Source organism: Brienomyrus brachyistius, chromosome 4 (assembly GCF_023856365.1).
Source record: "Brienomyrus brachyistius isolate T26 chromosome 4, BBRACH_0.4, whole genome shotgun sequence".
Taxonomy (NCBI): domain Eukaryota; kingdom Metazoa; phylum Chordata; class Actinopteri; order Osteoglossiformes; family Mormyridae; genus Brienomyrus; species Brienomyrus brachyistius.
The window spans coordinates 35,207,670-35,224,900 of record NC_064536.1 but is presented as its reverse complement, the minus strand read 5'-3'; the positions used below and the strand labels follow the sequence as shown (position 1 = coordinate 35,224,900).

The 17,231-nt window shown below is 48.9% G+C and overlaps 2 protein-coding genes across 5 annotated transcripts in view; both read right to left on the bottom strand.

Annotated features, from left to right (window-relative positions):
* Positions 1 to 504: 504 nt before the first annotated feature.
* The window catches only part of atp8a2 (ATPase phospholipid transporting 8A2), a 46,943-nt gene continuing 30,216 nt past the window's right edge, over positions 505 to 17,231 (bottom strand). For all 4 annotated transcript variants that reach the window (XM_049011099.1, XM_049011098.1, XM_049011101.1 and 1 more), the window contains 13 exons: positions 15,007 to 15,179; positions 12,224 to 12,407; positions 11,188 to 11,298; positions 10,514 to 10,588; positions 10,097 to 10,219; positions 9,691 to 9,769; positions 8,257 to 8,318; positions 7,757 to 7,813; positions 7,465 to 7,572; positions 3,674 to 3,762; positions 2,770 to 2,874; positions 1,834 to 1,925; positions 505 to 1,520 (listed from right to left, as the gene is read on the bottom strand). In XM_049011099.1, the coding sequence (XP_048867056.1) occupies positions 1,423 to 1,520; positions 1,834 to 1,925; positions 2,770 to 2,874; positions 3,674 to 3,762; positions 7,465 to 7,572; positions 7,757 to 7,813; positions 8,257 to 8,318; positions 9,691 to 9,769; positions 10,097 to 10,219; positions 10,514 to 10,588; positions 11,188 to 11,298; positions 12,224 to 12,407; positions 15,007 to 15,179 (1,356 nt within the window). In that variant the 3' untranslated portion in view covers positions 505 to 1,422. The remainder of the gene's footprint in view (positions 1,521 to 1,833; positions 1,926 to 2,769; positions 2,875 to 3,673; positions 3,763 to 7,464; positions 7,573 to 7,756; positions 7,814 to 8,256; positions 8,319 to 9,690; positions 9,770 to 10,096; positions 10,220 to 10,513; positions 10,589 to 11,187; positions 11,299 to 12,223; positions 12,408 to 15,006; positions 15,180 to 17,231) is intronic.
* LOC125740218 (dynein heavy chain-like) lies at positions 3,772 to 7,093 on the bottom strand. The gene is made up of 2 exons (XM_049011104.1): positions 5,803 to 7,093; positions 3,772 to 5,668 (listed from the first exon to the last, which is right to left on the bottom strand). Exon 2 carries the CDS (start codon positions 5,628 to 5,630, stop codon positions 4,464 to 4,466), a length of 1,167 nt encoding a protein of 388 aa, XP_048867061.1. The 5' UTR covers positions 5,631 to 5,668; positions 5,803 to 7,093; the 3' UTR covers positions 3,772 to 4,463.

Sequence of the window (17,231 nt, the reverse complement as noted above, 5' to 3'; positions counted from 1 at the left end):
TCCCCAAAGTGACACGTCAGAGTTATGCCTGATATTTACTGCCAAACACACTCAGACTCTCACACATGCGTTTTCACAGCAGCTGGCCCATGTTCCTGGCAGGTTGCCACAGAGACCCCTGGGGGCGTGAACAGCAGGGGCTGAAACAAAACCCATCCGGTGTGGGCCCAGCCCTCTTCCCCACAATGTTTGGCTGGGAATGGTCACTGTGTGCTATTGTTACCATGGTTACAGCCGGAGACCTTGGAGGCCCGGCATCAGCGTCCCTGTCAGCTATGAGTGACACTCATACACGAGCGAGACTCAGAGCAATGCTTTAATATTGGAACATTCCAGATCTTTTCATTACTAAAGCAGCCCTGACGGCAGAGCCACCTACGCCGTAACTGGACCCGGCCAGGGCGCGATCAAGCTCAGTCCAATCTCAGCCCATCTGCGAGTTTTTATCTTCATGACGGTCCCAAGTGTCTGGATTAAATAGGAAAAACAGCAGAGAAGGTCACACCAGGAGACGAAATTCCACTTTATTAGGCAGTATGAAGTGAGCAGGAGTGCTACGGGGCGGGGCTCCACATGGAGGGGCGGGGCCCACAATGGGGGGAGGGGCCACATGCAGCAACAGTCCAGTACTCTGGGTGGGAGTCTATGGAGGATCGCAAAGCAGCGAAACACAAACAGACGTGCCACAACGAGACATGGAGGGGAAACGTGGAGACCGGCGGGCGCATCCAGGAGGGGTCCTGACGGGCAGGAGGGCATGGCCAGAGGGTCCTGATGGGTGGGAGAGTGCTGTGCTGGGCTCTGCTGGCCTCATCTCAGGCAGACTTCCTGTGTTTCCTGGCTGCCTGACAGCAATGGGGGTGTAGAGTGCTCTGGGGTAGGGGGGGTGCTGGTCTGGAACATGGCAGCGTGCCCGACGCACACACACACAATCCCTGAAAGGAATTCCTCCCAGGCCTGTGTGTTTCATGTTTATTTAAAAGGGCCCCAAACGCTACCCCCCACCATCACCGCGGCGATGAATGATGCGTTAAACCTCTGGCTCAGGAGCGTGAGATGAAAGGGTGCGCAGAGGAGTGACACACACAGACACACACACACATGCTCTCACACACACTCATACAGACTCAAACAGAAACTGTACTCATATCTGGCAAACTGGGAGTGCGCTGTGCCTGACTGCCCTTAATAAAAATTGAAAAACCAAGTTTGACCCCTGGCCTCTGTGAGAGGACCAGGCTCCCAGGACGCCCCCTCCAGCCAGTACGCCACACCCAGCAAGGTTGTCCGCGTGTAGCATCAGACTTCCAGTAAGGCCTCTGCAGAGAGTGCTGCTCCATCACACTCCGTCCCACCCGAGACAAACTCCCCAGCAGCTGCACTACAGTCCCTCTGCCTGGGGGGTGGAGCATGCTGGGGTGGCTACACGTGGGCATGTGAGCGGCGAGTGGTGTCGTAGGAGCGGACCACTTGAGACTGGGACACCACGCCATGCTCCTCCTGGGAGAAAGCGTAGCCATCTGGAATACAGAGAGGAGTAAAGCTAACATGCTTGTAGGACATAAGCACATCCATGTGACAATGAGAAAACTACGCAGTGCTAACACAACTGTGCATGGCTAACGCTATGTGATGCTTCTAAACTATATAATGGTAACATAATTCCTATGCGACACTAGCAAATCTATAAAAAGCTAACAAAATGATACAATGCTAACATATCTACGCAACACTAACACAGCTATATGAGAAAACGTCTAGTTTAATGCGAACAGGACTAACATATCTTAGTAATGCTAATACAGCTATATGGGAGGAGTCAGACACACTTACGTGACACAGTCTGCTGCACGGAGTTGGAGCGCACCAGGTTGGAGGGTGTTTTCCTAAAGACTCGAGTCAGTAGGTGGGCACGTTCATTGAGGCTAAGGAGTGACATAGACGACACGTGTCATGATCAGCCAGATCTACCACATCAGTCACGTGACGCTGTACAGACACACACAAACACTCTCTGAGCTAAGTTAGCAGATACGCTGAGTCGTTTAGCATTTAGCAGGTAACCTCCAGGTAATAATGCTACCCCCACCCCCCTTTCAGTGGTTCTCTATTTCTGCTCCTGAACCTCCCCTTTATGTCAGCTTCCATTGGCCTTGAAGGACAGTGTGTGTATCTCTTGGGAAGAAGCTGCTATGTTCAGGATTTCCTGAGTTTCCCTGACCTTCTCGGTACAAAGACAACAACAGCACCAGCATGGTTACTCTCTATGAGAACCGTCTCTATGGTCACGGTCTAAACTACACACATCACTGCACATCTTTGCTTTACAGCATGCAAACCAGTCCTCAGTTAAGGCATTAAGGCAATCTAAGAAACAGAGAGGGTTCAGAGGGACAGACAGGAAGAGTGAAAAACAGGGAAGGAGGGAGCACAAGAGAGAGGGAGAGAGAAGGGCAGCATGAGCACTTGATCATGTGAGATTGCAACTCGGATGCTGAAGGACGTAGATGCACTGCAAATACAGGCAGGTGGGGAGCAGCCCGGAGTACCTGTGTGGGAGCCTATTGCTCCGTCTAGAAGACGTGGTCCTTTTCCCTGTGGATCATTTGATGAGGTTATTTAATCCAGAACCTGGGCTCCCCTCTCCACACACAGATACAGGTTGATGGCAGCTGCAGATGATGCTAAGCTAGTGACTCTGCTAAGTGTGGCACGCACTTTAAGGGAACATCAGTGAGACGTAACGTGCGAACTGTAGGCCACGCTCACCTGCGACCGCTGGAGTCTCGCAGAACAGCGGCCCTGGGATCAACTGCCCGTGCTTCCAGCTCCTGCACTTCCTCCATCAGAGTCTTCCTCAGTGTACGGCGCCCCCTGTAGGTGTACAAAACACAAAAGTGTGAAGTATGTATATAGGATATTGTATGTGCTTGTAGCTGCGGGTGTGTAAATAAATGAGTGCAGGTGTATAAATCAGTAGCGGAGTTTTTGTAATTATTATATTGTGGGGACCAGATTTCCCTAAAATATGATAAAAACTTTGTGGGGACATTTTTTTGGTCCCCACAAGAATAACCTAAATTTTATAAAAATTTGTCAATGCAATCAAAAATTTAAAAATGCCAAAAGTTTAAGGTTAAGGTTGTGCAAGGTTAAGGTAAATGAGCATGTGGGGGGGTGTAAATGAGCATGTGTGGGGGTGTGTAAATGAGCATGTGGGGGGGTGTAAATGAGCATGTGTGGGGGTGTGTAAATGAGCATGTGTGCGGGTGTGTAAATGAGCATGTGGTGGGTGTGTAAATGAGCATGTGGGCGGGTGTGTACATGAGCATGTGTGCGGGTGTGTAAATGAGCATGTAGGGGGTGTGTAAATGAGCATGTGGGGGGTGTGTAAATGAGCATGTGGTGGGTGTGTAAATGAGCATGTGGTGGGTGTGTAAATGAGCATGTGGTGGGTGTGTAAATGAGCATGTGGTGGGTGTGTAAATGAGCATGTGGGCAGGTGTGTACATGAGCATGTGTGCGGGTGTGTAAATGAGCATGTGGGGGGTGTGTAAATGAGCATGTGGGCAGGTGTGTACATGAGCATGTGGGGGGTGTGTAAATGAGCATGTGGGGGGGTGTGTACATGAGCATGTGTGGATGAGTGAAGCAGCTAGTGCAGGAGCCTCACGCATTCCAGGCCACGTCCTTCAGCAGACATGTCACGGGAACCAGGATCAGCCCCAGCCAGAAGCTCCAGCACTGCAACACCTTGCCAGCCTGTCAAAGGTAATGTGAAGTTCACTGGAAGGTCCCGATGCCAGAGCAGCACCCTTAAAGGCCCATTCATATTTCACTTTTCTGCATGCACTTTAGCTTACGCATAAGGGGAAGTGGCATGAATTTCATCTTCATGATTTGTCTGTATATGGCTGTGGTTGGTGTTTAGCTTGCCCAGATTTTTATATCTAATGGAAGTCATGTGCGCCCATGCACATTGACTGAGCATGTGCAAGATAATTGATTAGGTATTTCCAGTAGGTGGCAGCACTGACTCTAACAGATCAACGGTCACCAACAAAACAGTAGAGGAAGAAGAGTTGTTGTTGTTGTAGTAATTACTGTATGGTGAGCAGCTGTATGAGGAGAGTCGGAGGTACCTGCATATAGAAATTTTCATACTGTTCAGACATTATACCGAGGTATACATCATTTTAAAATATTATTCTGGCATTCTGAAATCTTGGCAATAAAATTCACAGAACAAGGGGATGGGTCCCAGCTAATTTTGTCATAACAAATTTCAAAATATCGTGGTGTGTCATGTTAACGTAATACTGCCCTAGCCTAACAACTTCAAAGGTGTTTATAAAAGTTTACCCATTTCACTAGACTGCTTGTATTTGTTTTGTTGCAATGCATCTGCCTTCTGCAGGTCTGGTGGAATATTCACTGATGTATGCTTGCACCAACTGCAATCATCATAATGTGACTAAGCTGCCACACGGAAATCTGAAGTATAAATTGGCCTTAATAGTGTAAAGCTGCTGTGTCATCAAGACACAACCCCTTCGCGATTCCCCATGAGAGCACCGATAGGGGTCAATCTGAATAACTTCAAAGAAAAAAGAGTGTGTGAGACAGTGTTGAGTGTTGAGACTGTGTGTGTACGCAGTGTGTGAGAGGCAGGGTGTGTGAGACTGTGTGTGTAAGCAGCGTGTGTGACTGTGTGTGAGAGGCAGGGTGTGTGAGACTGTGTGAGAGGCAGCGTGTGTGTGACTGTGTGTGAGAGGCAGGGTGTGTGAGACTGTGTGTGAGAGGCAGTGTGCGTGAGACTGTGTGTGAGAGGCAGTGTGCGTGAGACTGTGTGTGAGAGGCAGTGTGCGTGAGACTGTGTGTGAGACACTGGGTGACAGGTAGGGTGTATGAGACTGTGTGTGTGACACTGGGTGACAGGTAGGGTGTATGAGACTGTGTGTGTGACACTGGGTGACAGGTAGGGTGTATGAGACTGTGTGTGAGAGGCAGGGTGTGTGAGACTGTGTGTGTGACACTGGGTGACAGGCAGCGTGTGTGAGACTGTGTGTGAGAGGCAGCGTGTATGAGACTGTGTGTGTGACACTGGGTGACAGGCAGGGTGTATGAGACTGTGTGTGTGACACTAGGTGACAGGCAGGGTATATGAGACTGTGTGTGAGAGGCAGCGTGTGTGAGACTGTGTGTATGACACTGGGTGACAGGCAGGGTGTATGAGACTGTGTGTGTGACACTGGGTGACAGGCAGGGTGTATGAGACTGTGTGTGTGACACTGGGTGACAGGTAGGGTGTATGAGACTGTGTGTGAGAGGCAGGGTGTATGAGACTGTGTGTGTGACACTGGGTGACAGGCAGGGTGTATGAGACTGTGTGTGTGACACTGGGTGACAGGCAGGGTGTATGAGACTGTGTGTGTGACACTGGGTGACAGGCAGGGTGTATGAGACTGTGTGTGAGAGACTGTGTGTGTGACATTGGATGACAGGCAGGGTGTATGAGACTGTGTATAAGAGGCAGCGTGTGTGAGACTGTGTGTGTGACACTGGGTGACAGGCAGGGTGTATGAGACTGTGTGTGAGAGGCAGTGTGTGTGAGACTGTGTGTGTGACATTGGATGACAGGCAGGGTGTATGAGACTGTGTGTGAGAGGCAGTGTGTGTGAGTGTGTGTGTGACATTGGATGACAGGCAGGGTGTATGAGACTGTGTGTGAGAGGCAGTGTGTGTGAGACTGTGTGTGTGACATTGGATGACAGGCAGGGTGTATGAGACTGTGTATAAGAGGCAGCGTGTGTGAGACTGTGTGTGTGACACTGGGTGACAGGCAGGGTGTATGAGACTGTGTCTGTGACACTGGGTGACAGGCAGGGTGTATGAGACTGTGTGTGTGACACTAGGTGACAGGCAGGGTGTATGAGACTGTGTATAAGAGGCAGCGTGTGTGTCTGTATGCCTGGGTGTCAGTGTATAAATGTGTGTCAGGTGAGAGGCGTAGAAACATTGGGCTCCCAGACAGAATGTGACCCCATCAGTAAAGAGTTTATAAGTTATAATTGAAGTGCTGGGCCCCTGAATTGGCCAGGGTGTCCATGCCTCTCTGGCTGGGGGGTGTCTCAGAATCCCAGGCGGCCCCCGGCAGCTGCTGGGCTATTTGAGCACATTCCTGATTGCTGACACAAATTGGATTAATGGGGAGGGAGCAGGAGGGAAATGGCCACTTGGGAGCTGTGCATTAGTGGAATCAGCTTCCTGACACCCTTCCCCCCTAGAGAAGGACTGAAAGCCTGGGGCAGGAGTGGCAGTACAGCAGGTGCAGGGAGTGGAAGAGGCCTGGGGGGGGGTGGTGTGAATCTGCCCAAAATCACCTGCAGGGCAGGCTGACGGGGTGAACTTGAGGGTATAAAGAGTACACAGAGAGAGAGTATAGAGAGTGCATAAACAGTGAATAAAGAGTGTATAGAGTGCATAGTGCATAGACAGTGAACAGAGCACATAGAGAGTGTATAGAGTGCATAGAGAGTTAATAGAGAGTCCATAGACAGTGAATAGAGTGTGCATAAACAGTGAGTAGAGCATATAGAGAGTGTATAGAGTATACAGAAAGTGTACAGAGAATACAGAAAGTGTATAGAGAATACAGCAAGTGTATTGACACTGAATTGAGAGTATAGAGAGTTTATAGAGAATACAGAGTGTATACAGTATATAGAGTGCATAGACAGTGAATAGACTGTAGTGTATAGAGTACATAGAGAGTGCAAATGGTATATACAGAGTGTACAGAACGTGTATAGAGAACAGAGAGATTTTATGGAGTACACAGAGAATGTATAGAGTGTATAGAATGTATAAAGAATATAGAAATGTATAGAGTATCTAGGGAGAGTATAGTATACAAAGAGTGTATAGAGTACATAGATTAGTACATACATGGGGAAAAGTGAGGAAAGAGCAGGTGAGTTGGGGAGGATGGGTAGTGAATGGGCTCAAATACGCAAAAAGTAGAATTAGTCATAAATTAATAGTAACTAAGTGCTTAATGAATTTATGAATAGTCATTAAAAAAGCATAGAAAAGCTATATAAAAATTTATAGCACCTTTACAAGGTGACCCCCACTCCCCATGTCATTGTCCGTCACGATTTTTCACTGTAGACATCGTCACATGCCAATTAAGTAGCGATCACCCAAACCTAACAGAGAGTATATAGGAAGTATATAGAGTGTAGAGTGTAGAGAGTAAAGAGACTATATGGAGTGTATAGACAGCGTATGGAGTGCATAGGCAGTGTACAGAGTGTATGAGTGTGTCTAGGGGGCACAGAGTGTATAAAAAGTATATAGACTATATGGAGAGTGCATAGAGTGTATAGAGAGGATGCCTGTCCACACAGGTGCACATACATTCACATATAGAGAAGTCTGCACAGCTAATAGAGGACTGACCTGTCCCAGCATGTCAGGCGCGATGGGCACCAATGGCCAGATTGCAGAATAGACAGTGAAGAAGAGCATCCAGAGGATCATGCTGCCCCACACGGCCAGATGGCTGAACTGCAAGAGACACACAGACAGCTGTCACTCTGAGACCCCCCAGCCCCGAAACCCAACACCACCAAGATTACTGGGGCCCGAGTGGGACAGCTGCAGGGCGGGGGTCCCAGCCCTGAGGAATGTGGTTCAGAGTGGGTGTGTGCGTGTGTGTGGGTGTATGCATGTGGCTAGGAGGATCACCCACCCTGGTCCAAGCTGTGGTCTCCATCCCAGCCTTCAGACACACCGTCACCACGACGTACTAGAGGGAAGTAGAACACAGTCAGCTGGACCACATACTGCAGCCAAAAGGGGCATGCAGCACCTCCCAGCAAGCACCGGGCCACCATACTTTAGCCAAATGGAGTATACGGTACCTCCCAACATGCACCGGGCCACCATTCCATGCCTAAGGATGCATGGGGCACCTCCCAGTTTGCACCAGGCCACTGTACTGTGGCCAAAGGGGGCACTGGGACACCTCCCAGCATGCACTGGGACACCATACTGTGGTCAAAGGGAGCATGCATCACCTCCAATAATGCAATGGGCCTGTAGAAAGGCCAGAGAGGGCATACAGCACATCCCAGCATACACCAAAACAATCAGCATGCTGGAAACCATGCGACACACATGTTTCTTGCACTGGGAAACGTGCTCAAAGATGGCTGCTCTGATTGCCAATTACTGCACGAATGTGCTCACCGTGTACACAATGTTGCCCACAAACAGGTAGTCTATGCTGTGTCCAGTGCTGAATACAGAGTCTGAGGGAAAACAGCAACAGTCAGCTGCATGGCACCGTACAAGGAGAGGTTACACAGGCGTATTCCAGTGAGGGTTACACTGTTTACAGTTTACAGTGACAGGCTGCATTTGTGGAATGTCACCATGAGGCTGAGAGCGACTGCAGACTAAATGGGGCGGGTCACAGTGAGTTAAATGGGACAGGTCACAGTGAGTCCGACAGTAAATTACAGCGGCACAGAAGCTTCCGGCTGCATTATATGAACTGTCAGTAATAACACAAAGGCAGAAAGAGCAGGTGTCACGCTGACTGATCATGCAGCTTAACCTGTGAGAGATCTGGGGGTTCGGGTGTCTCGCTGCAGGGCTCAGCTGACGTGGGTTACAGCCGAAAATCATTGTGTCTCCTCCATTTGTGTGCAGATAAAGAACATGATCTCCTGTCCTTTCTCTAGGAAAAGGCTGATATGTCTGTGAGCTGCCTGTGTGTGTGTCTGTGTGTGTGTGGGGGGGGGGGTTAGGTTTGCACAGATCACATTTGGGGACCAAAATGTCCCCAAAGTGCGGTAAAACCTGAGACTGCTTTACTTTGGGGGACATTTTTCAGGTCCCCATTTGGACAACCTCAATTTGATAAAAATCAGTGAATGCAATCAGCTACTTATGGTTAAGGTTAGGGTTGGGTAGGGGTTCACCTTTGACATGGGGAGACTCAATTTTTTCAGAATCTATGAATGCAGGGCCCTATGTTTTCTGTGTTGTGGAATACGCAGCTGGAATCGCGGAATACAGGTATGAAGTACTTATAATCACGTAATGCCGTGTAATTTACAGATGCTGTGCTGACAGTTCAAATCATTATTTTGAAAGTCTGTGTACCTTTGCAGTTGGCACAGCAAGAGACTATTTAACAGGGACAATTCTGCTGTAGTTAAATCTGGCCAGATGAGTACAAGGATGTTTGCACCCTGGGAACTTGGGGCACTTCCAAGCAGCTCGAACGTTTATAGGAACGGCCCCCTATTCGGGACCATCTAGCCATTTAAGTCTCCATTGTGGTATATCAACCACTGATGAGCAGGTCCATTCTCAAGTGACCCGAACTGGTAATACTGATAAATACAACATGATGCCCAACCAGCTTTAAATGCCGACATTTTATACTTACATTTTATTTTAACTGACCAGTCTGTCAATGCCAAAAGTCTTGTCTTTTGTTTAGTTACTTATGGTTAAGGTTAGGGCTGGGTAGGGGTTAAGGTTATCATGTTGGGATTTTAAGGTTATGCCCACAGGAATGAGTCCCCACAAAGATACAGTACTGATACCTAATCTGTGTGTGTGTGAGAGTGTGGATGGATTGACGACAGAGCGGGCTGACGCCATGGTTACCGTGTTCCAGGACTTTCAGTGGGAACCAAAAGAGAATGACAGAGTGGATAAGTGCATTGATGCAGTGACCCCAAAACACCTGGGAGAGAGAGAGGGGGAGGGAGGGAGATCCTCAGGGGCTGCTAGAGCAAACACAGGCCACACAAACACACCCAGACGCAGCCACAGTCGCACCGCCCTCTAAGTGAATGAGCTCCTTATACTGTCCCTCTCACTTTCACTACAGTTGCCATGGTAACTCTGGAACCTCCCTTGTTTACTCACTGGAGGATGACCATCCAAACACGACCTCCAGGCATTAGTCATTGATCACAGATCCACTTGAAGCAAGCTCCTTACATGAAGCATGGTATGTGTGTATGTCTGTGTGTATCTGTGTGTGTGACTGACAGAGAGATTGACCTACCTTGGTGTTGAAGCCGTCTGCATTCTGGGTGATACGGTACAGCTGTGGGAAACGCAGCATGTTCTGCTGGCTGCATGGCCGGTCAAATATGCCCAGAGTGAAAGGAGGGAGCGCAGTAAAGATCTGACACACAGAGCGAGTTACAGTGTCAGAATCTGTCAGTCAGGGAGTCCGTGACAGAGAGAGTCACACACACACACACACACACAGAGACACACACACATACAGCATCCTTCAGATTGTCTGAGGATCAATCAGGATAAATCAAAGAGGCACAGAGAATGAGTCAGAGCTAGGGAAAAAGACACAGTCAGGCACACATGACTCCCTGGTGTGCTGACTGATAAGTGACCTTGACAAGCAAGGACAAGTGACAGCTGCTATGGATGCAGACAGGGGGTGGGAGGGTCGTCTTACCACGTTGTAGAGGCCGATGCACCAGCGCTCAAACAGGATCTGCCCAGAGAAGCCGTTCACAAAGGCAAACCAGAGCTGTGGAAAAGCAGGTGTGGCTCACTGTCCTGACCTCTGACCCCTGACCTCTGTGCTGCTGCTGGCTAATCCATTAGACATTAGAGACATTTAGTGGTCACGGGGAGTAATTACAAAAATGCGGGCATACACGGACATCGGAACACATAACACAGAAACGAGGACACAAACACAGACGATGCACACAGGCATGGGAAAACACCCTATGACACAGACTCAAGGACTTACACAGAGACGACACACTTTAACACAGTAAAACATACCATGACACAACACATACACAGCCACATGCCAACAGATGCTGACATACACACAGACACACACACAGCCTACATGCAAATAGATTCTGACAAACACACAGACAGTCTGCATGCTGACAGATGGCAACAGCCTCCAGATTCAGGCTTTCAGTGACGGTGCTTCCTGTCACACCTGTTGACATCTCTCAGGGTGGGGGTGCATGTGGCCCAAACCACATCCCACCTGGAATGTGGCTATAAGGCACACTGGGTTATATGCATGTACTGCTGAATCCCCCCCTTCCCCCCGCCCCCTACTCTGCCTTCTTTAATGTGGGCTTACAGATACGACGCTTTTACCTCAATGATATACAGAACAACGTTCTTGTAGAAACAGTACAGGATGCACTTGGTAACCCGAGTGTAACTCCAGGCTCCATGGACCAGCAAGAGCTTCTCCAGGTATGAGAACTGAAAGAGAAAGAAAACACACAGTAAAACACATACAGGAGAGCACAGACACATGGTAAAACACAGTAAAACACATACAGGAGAGCACAGACACATGGTAAAACACAGTCAAACACATATAGGAGAGCACAGACACATGGTAAAACACAGTCAAACATACAGGAGAGCACAGACACATGGTAAAACACAGTCAAACACATATAGGAGAGCACAGACACATGGTAAAACACAGTCAAACACATACAGGAGAGCACAGACACATGGTAAAACACAGTAAAACATACAGGAGAGCACAGACACATGGTAAAACACAGTCAAACACATATAGGAGAGCACAGACACACGGTAAAACACAGTCAAACACATATAGGAGAGCACAGACACATGGTAAAACACAGTCAAACACATACAGGAGAGCACAGGCACATGGTAAAACACAGTAAAACATACAGGAGAGCACAGACACATGGTAAAACACAGTCAAACACATATAGGAGAGCACAGACACACGGTAAAACACAGTCAAACATACAGGAGAGCACAGACACATGGTAAAACACAGTCAAACACATATAGGAGAGCACAGACACATGGTAAAACACAGTCAAACACATACAGGAGAGCACAGACACATGGTAAAACACAGTAAAACATACAGGAGAGCACAGACACATGGTAAAACACAGTCAAACACATATAGGAGAGCACAGACACACGGTAAAACACAGTCAAACACATATAGGAGAGCACAGACACACAGTAAAACACAGTCAAACACATATAGGAGAGCACAGACACACGGTAAAACGCATACAGGAGAGCACAGACACACGGTAAAACACAGTCAAACACATACAGGAGAGCACAGACACACGGGCACTTTTGCTGAGGCATGTACACGGCTTTGTGGAGGTATGGCTCTAACCTGCGCAATGGAATAGTCCGATGAGTTGGTGGCCTGCATTCCCTCATTGCCGCTGATACCCACGCCCACATGGGCTGTCTGGATCATGCCCACGTCATTGGCTCCGTCGCCAATCGCCATGGTGATGGCGTTCACGTGAGTCTTCACCATATCCACTATCTCAGACTTCTGCAGTGGAGACACCCTGGTAAAGGAGGGTTCCGATTAACACACTGATAATGTAGGTAAAGGAGGGTTCCGATTAACACCCTCAAATGCCGGTAAGGGAGAGTTTAATTGATGTCTTCATCACAATGAAATGGAGAGTTAATAACGTCCTAATGAAGCTGGTAGGCAAGGGTTCTGATTAACATCTTTATCACACCAGTAAAGGTGGGTTCCGATTAATGCCTTTACCACGCAGGTAAAAGAGAGGCCTTCATTATGCTGGTAAGGGAAGGTTCCGATTAACGACTTCATCGTACAGACACTCCAGTTACTGCTGTTCTTGACAGATGCCGTCACTCTGTGATGGTCATCAGGTGGTGAGATGGGGTCATTATCATGGTGAACGCATCTGTGTTTATGTACACAATTTGTTTTTGCATCTGTCAGTGTCTCTAAAATGTGGAATGCGTGACATACCATTTCACTGGTGGCATGCCTTTGCAGTGCAGACCTGACCACGCAAGAAAAACAGACACAGAAAGACTGACATAGACAGATAGACAGACACAGACTGACTGACACAAACAGACACACAGATAGGCAGACTGACAGTTAGCCAGACATACTGATGCAGACAGGCAGACAGACAAACACAGTCAGACCCAGACAGACAAACAGGCAGAGGCAGACAGACTGACACTGAAACACACAGACTGACAGTTAGACCCAGACAGACTGACGCAGACAGGCAGGCAGACAAACACAGTCAGGCCCAGACAGACAAAAAGGCAGTGGCAGACTTACACTGAAACAAACAGACTGACAGTTAGACTCAGACAGACTGACGCAGACAGGCAGGCAGACAAACACAGTCAGACCCAGACAGACAAACAGGCAGAGGCAGACAGACTGACACTGAAACAAACATACTGACAGTTAGACTCAGACAGACTGACGCAAACAGACAGGCAGACAAACACAGTCAGACCCAGACAGACAGAACTGAACTGCAAGGTACGTTTCACAAGCACCCCGACGACAGGCTGAAGCACCCTGAAGCATGGTGGCCTTTCTGAGGGCCAGAAGCCAGACTTTAGCTCTCCAGAACATGACTCACATTTGTACTGGCTGTTCTTAAGTTCAGAAACACACTATTGTTCCAAACCGGTTTCTATGAGAGCAAAGAGGAGGAACGGAAGTAATTACGGAGAAGCCAGATTAGTGTGTGTGTATGGAGATTATGCACCATGGGAAGACTCCACTCTGTCTGTTGTTTGGGGGAAAAGTGGCCTTCCACATATGAGCTGCACAATCCACAGATTATTTACTGTACAGCAGAACTGCTAAGGAAACCATGCAGGGTGATACAATGTGGATGCACAGACATCACCAAAAGACGCAGCATCATCAATCAACTAGACATCATCAAACGAACTGGCATCACCAAATAACTAGGCATTCCCAAACTACTAGTCATCGCTGAAGAGGTTGTGGGGCGCAGCCCTCATGGAGAGGGCAGAGCAGTAGAGGAATCTGGGATGTGGCTCAGTGAGGCAGAAGTAAGCAGAGCCTCTGTGAAAATATCTGTAGCAGCAAGACGACCCCGACCTGCTGCCCACTGCTTGACCAGACACTGCTGCCTGTTCTCACATTACTCTATGGTTTGGAGGCCGCTGTGCTGGGACCTCCAGCATGGGTCAGGGTGAGCAGCAGCTTGGCGCTGAAAGGCCCTTTCTGGGTGGTCTGGCTCGGGCGTTTTGAGAGGAAACATGGCCCCAGGCTGCTGCCCATGCCCCACTATACCCAAGTGTCTGTCATGGGGGGGTCTGGGAGGGCCGTGTCCCAGCTAATGCACTTCCCCCCCTTTGTCGATGCTGGTGTGTCAGTGACCTTGACGTGTGAGAGGAAATCTGACAGCTTCAAGTCATGAAGGCCAGTGTGGGAGATGTCCACCGGGATACAGAAATACACTCAGAAACTTGTACAAATACATGCATATGCATGTGTAAATGCATGTATAAAACACACGGCACAGCAGATATATGTAGAAACACACACAGGTACATGTATAAACACACACGAGGCATGCAGTTATATGTATACATACACACACAACACACATGCAGATACAGAGGAAAGTACACACAGACACATGCAAGTACATGTATAAACACATGCAGATACATCTATAAATATAGACACAACACATACAGGTACATGTATAAACACAGGTATCTGACATGCAGAAAGTGAGAGCAGCACAGGATGAGACACATTCACTGAGGTAATCTGGAGAAAAATGAGAGGCTCATTAAAGAGCTGCAGAGGTTCATTAAGCAGTCCCAGCCTGCTCTGCCGGAGCCTCAGGCTGTGGACGCGCAGCAGGACACTCCCCGTCTAGCGAGGCCGTTACCCCCAGCACACACGGTCTGCACTGCTGAGGGCTCCTGGCCTGGTCATGTGATCAGGCTGGGGAGCAGAAGGGCGCTTCCTGCATGCAGATTGGTTTAAAGATAACCTTTTCTTTTTTTTGCTCTGCAGGGTAAGGAGAGGTGACCGTGGGGTACAGGCATGTACCAATGAGTGTCCAGTAACCATGGGGTATATACACATACAGGTGCATGACCATTCAGTACCTGCAGCAGATCACAGCTTTGCAGGACAGCGCCAGGTCGAGGAAGGACTGGCGGACCTCAAAGGACAGGGCGTACTTCAGTGTCTGTCCGTCGATGATGAGGGCTAACTCGTTCTCCTGGCCCAGTGAGTCACCCAGAGAGGCGCAGTGTCCCAGCAGGGTTTCACGTGTGGCCTGTAGAAGGCAACGGAGTGTCGGTACTGTCACACACTTGTTATGGGCACAGAGGGCAGGTACACGCTTAAACGAACACATTCTGATACTGATATACTCATAAGCAGACTCTGGTAGAGTATGTTATTCTTCACCTCTGTGTGTGTGGATTATGTTTATGTTACATTGTGGAGACCATTTTTCAGGTCCCCATAAAGATCTGTGAATTCAACCAAAAAACTAAAAATCCAAAAAAAAAAAAAATCCAAGTCTTATATTTGGTTTGGTTACTTTTGGTTAAAGTTAGGGCTGGGTAGTCGGTAAGTATGTCATGCTGGGATTACAGGTTTCCCCATAGAAATCAATGGAGAGTCCCCAAGATATAATTACAAACCTGTGTGTGTGTGTGTGTGTGTGTGTGTGAGGTGCAGTGTGTGTGGATGCTGGGCCAAGCTGAGAGTGTGACTGGGAGCAGCCACAGCTGTAAGGCTGTTATCAATGCTGTTCCTGACTCTCTCCAACATCTGATACATATCAAGCCAGAGCTCAGAGCGAAGCTGGAGGTGAAGGGGGCTGGGAGGCGTTTGGGGAATCTGTATCAGCAGCCTTTTATTAGCAATAAAAAGGCAGCATTGAAGAAGCTGATCACATAAAACACACATAAGCACATTCACCATATTAATTTAGATTTTCCTGCCTCTCCCAGTGGTCCTGGGGAGGGGGGGGGAGAGGGGGGGCTTCAGGCTGCGCTCTCACTCTCAGCAAAAACAAACATGCTGCTCAAACTAACTGGAAGCACATGGACGCAGAAATCTAAACACGCACAGGTACATTCTCACCACACACATTCAGAGGCACACAGAGGCAGTGACACAGTGTGACTGCTCACGCACAGGCAGTGACACAGTGTGACAGCTCACGCACAGGCAGTGACACTGTGACAGCTCCCGCAGAGGCAGTGACACAGTGTGACTGCTCACGCACAGGCAGTGACACAGTGTGACTGCTCACGCACAGGCAGTGACACAGTGTGACTGCTCACGCACAGGCAGTGACACAGTGTGACTGCTCACGCACAGGCAGTGACACAGTGTGACTGCTCCCGCAGAGGCAGTGACACAGTGTGACTGCTCACGCACAGGCAGTGACACAGTGTGACATCTCACGCACAGGCAGTGACACTGTGACAGCTCCCGCAGAGGCAGTCACACAGTGTGACTGCTCCCGCGGAGGCAGTGACACAGTGTGACTGCTCACGCACAGGCAGTGACACAGTGTGACAGCTCACGCACAGGCAGTGACACTGTGACAGCTCCCGCAGAGGCAGTGACACAGTGTGACAGCTCACGCACAGGCAGTGACACAGTGTGACAGCTCACGCACAGGCAGTGACAGTGTGACTGCTCACGCAGAGGCAGTGACACAGTGTGACAGCTCACACACAGGCAGTGACAGTGTGACTGCTCATGCAGAGGCAGTGACACAGTGTGACTGCTCACGCACAGACACACACATACGCAGAGTGGCTGTTACACCCACTGACAGGTAATGGAGCATAGGAGCAGGGAAAGGTACTGGCAAAGACCACACACTGAATGACCAACTGCTCACGGTAACCTGTGTGAAACAGGCAGGCAGGTCATCAGTCGTCCGCTGTCACCTCTGTGACCCCAACAGGCTATGCCACCCTGCAGCTGCCCACCTCCCCCCCTTTATTTTGTTAGCCGTGTTTACGGTGCTGCTGCTTCAACTCACACTCCCGCACCCCCATCCACCTGCTGGAAAGGTCACCCACGAGAGCATGTCCCTTCTGCTTTTCCGGCACATTCAACAGCCTCACAACATCAGTGGCCAGCTGACTGCTGAATGCAGGGCTGGTCATGGATGTTCTAATGCCCACCCCCAAACAGCAGAAAACAAATATTATAAATTCAATTATATTAAAAGTATTTCAGGATATCTGCTTGCTAACTAGCTAGCTCACACCAGTCTCACAAAAAAAGTAGTGAGATATAAAAACTAGTGTGAACAACTAATGTCACGGAATGCAATGAGAGGTATTTCTTACTTTTG

Coding starts and splice junctions, on each gene's coding strand:
- LOC125740218 (XM_049011104.1), bottom strand. CDS start 5,630: ATGTCACACACACAGTCTCACACACACTGCCTCTCACACACAGTCTCA.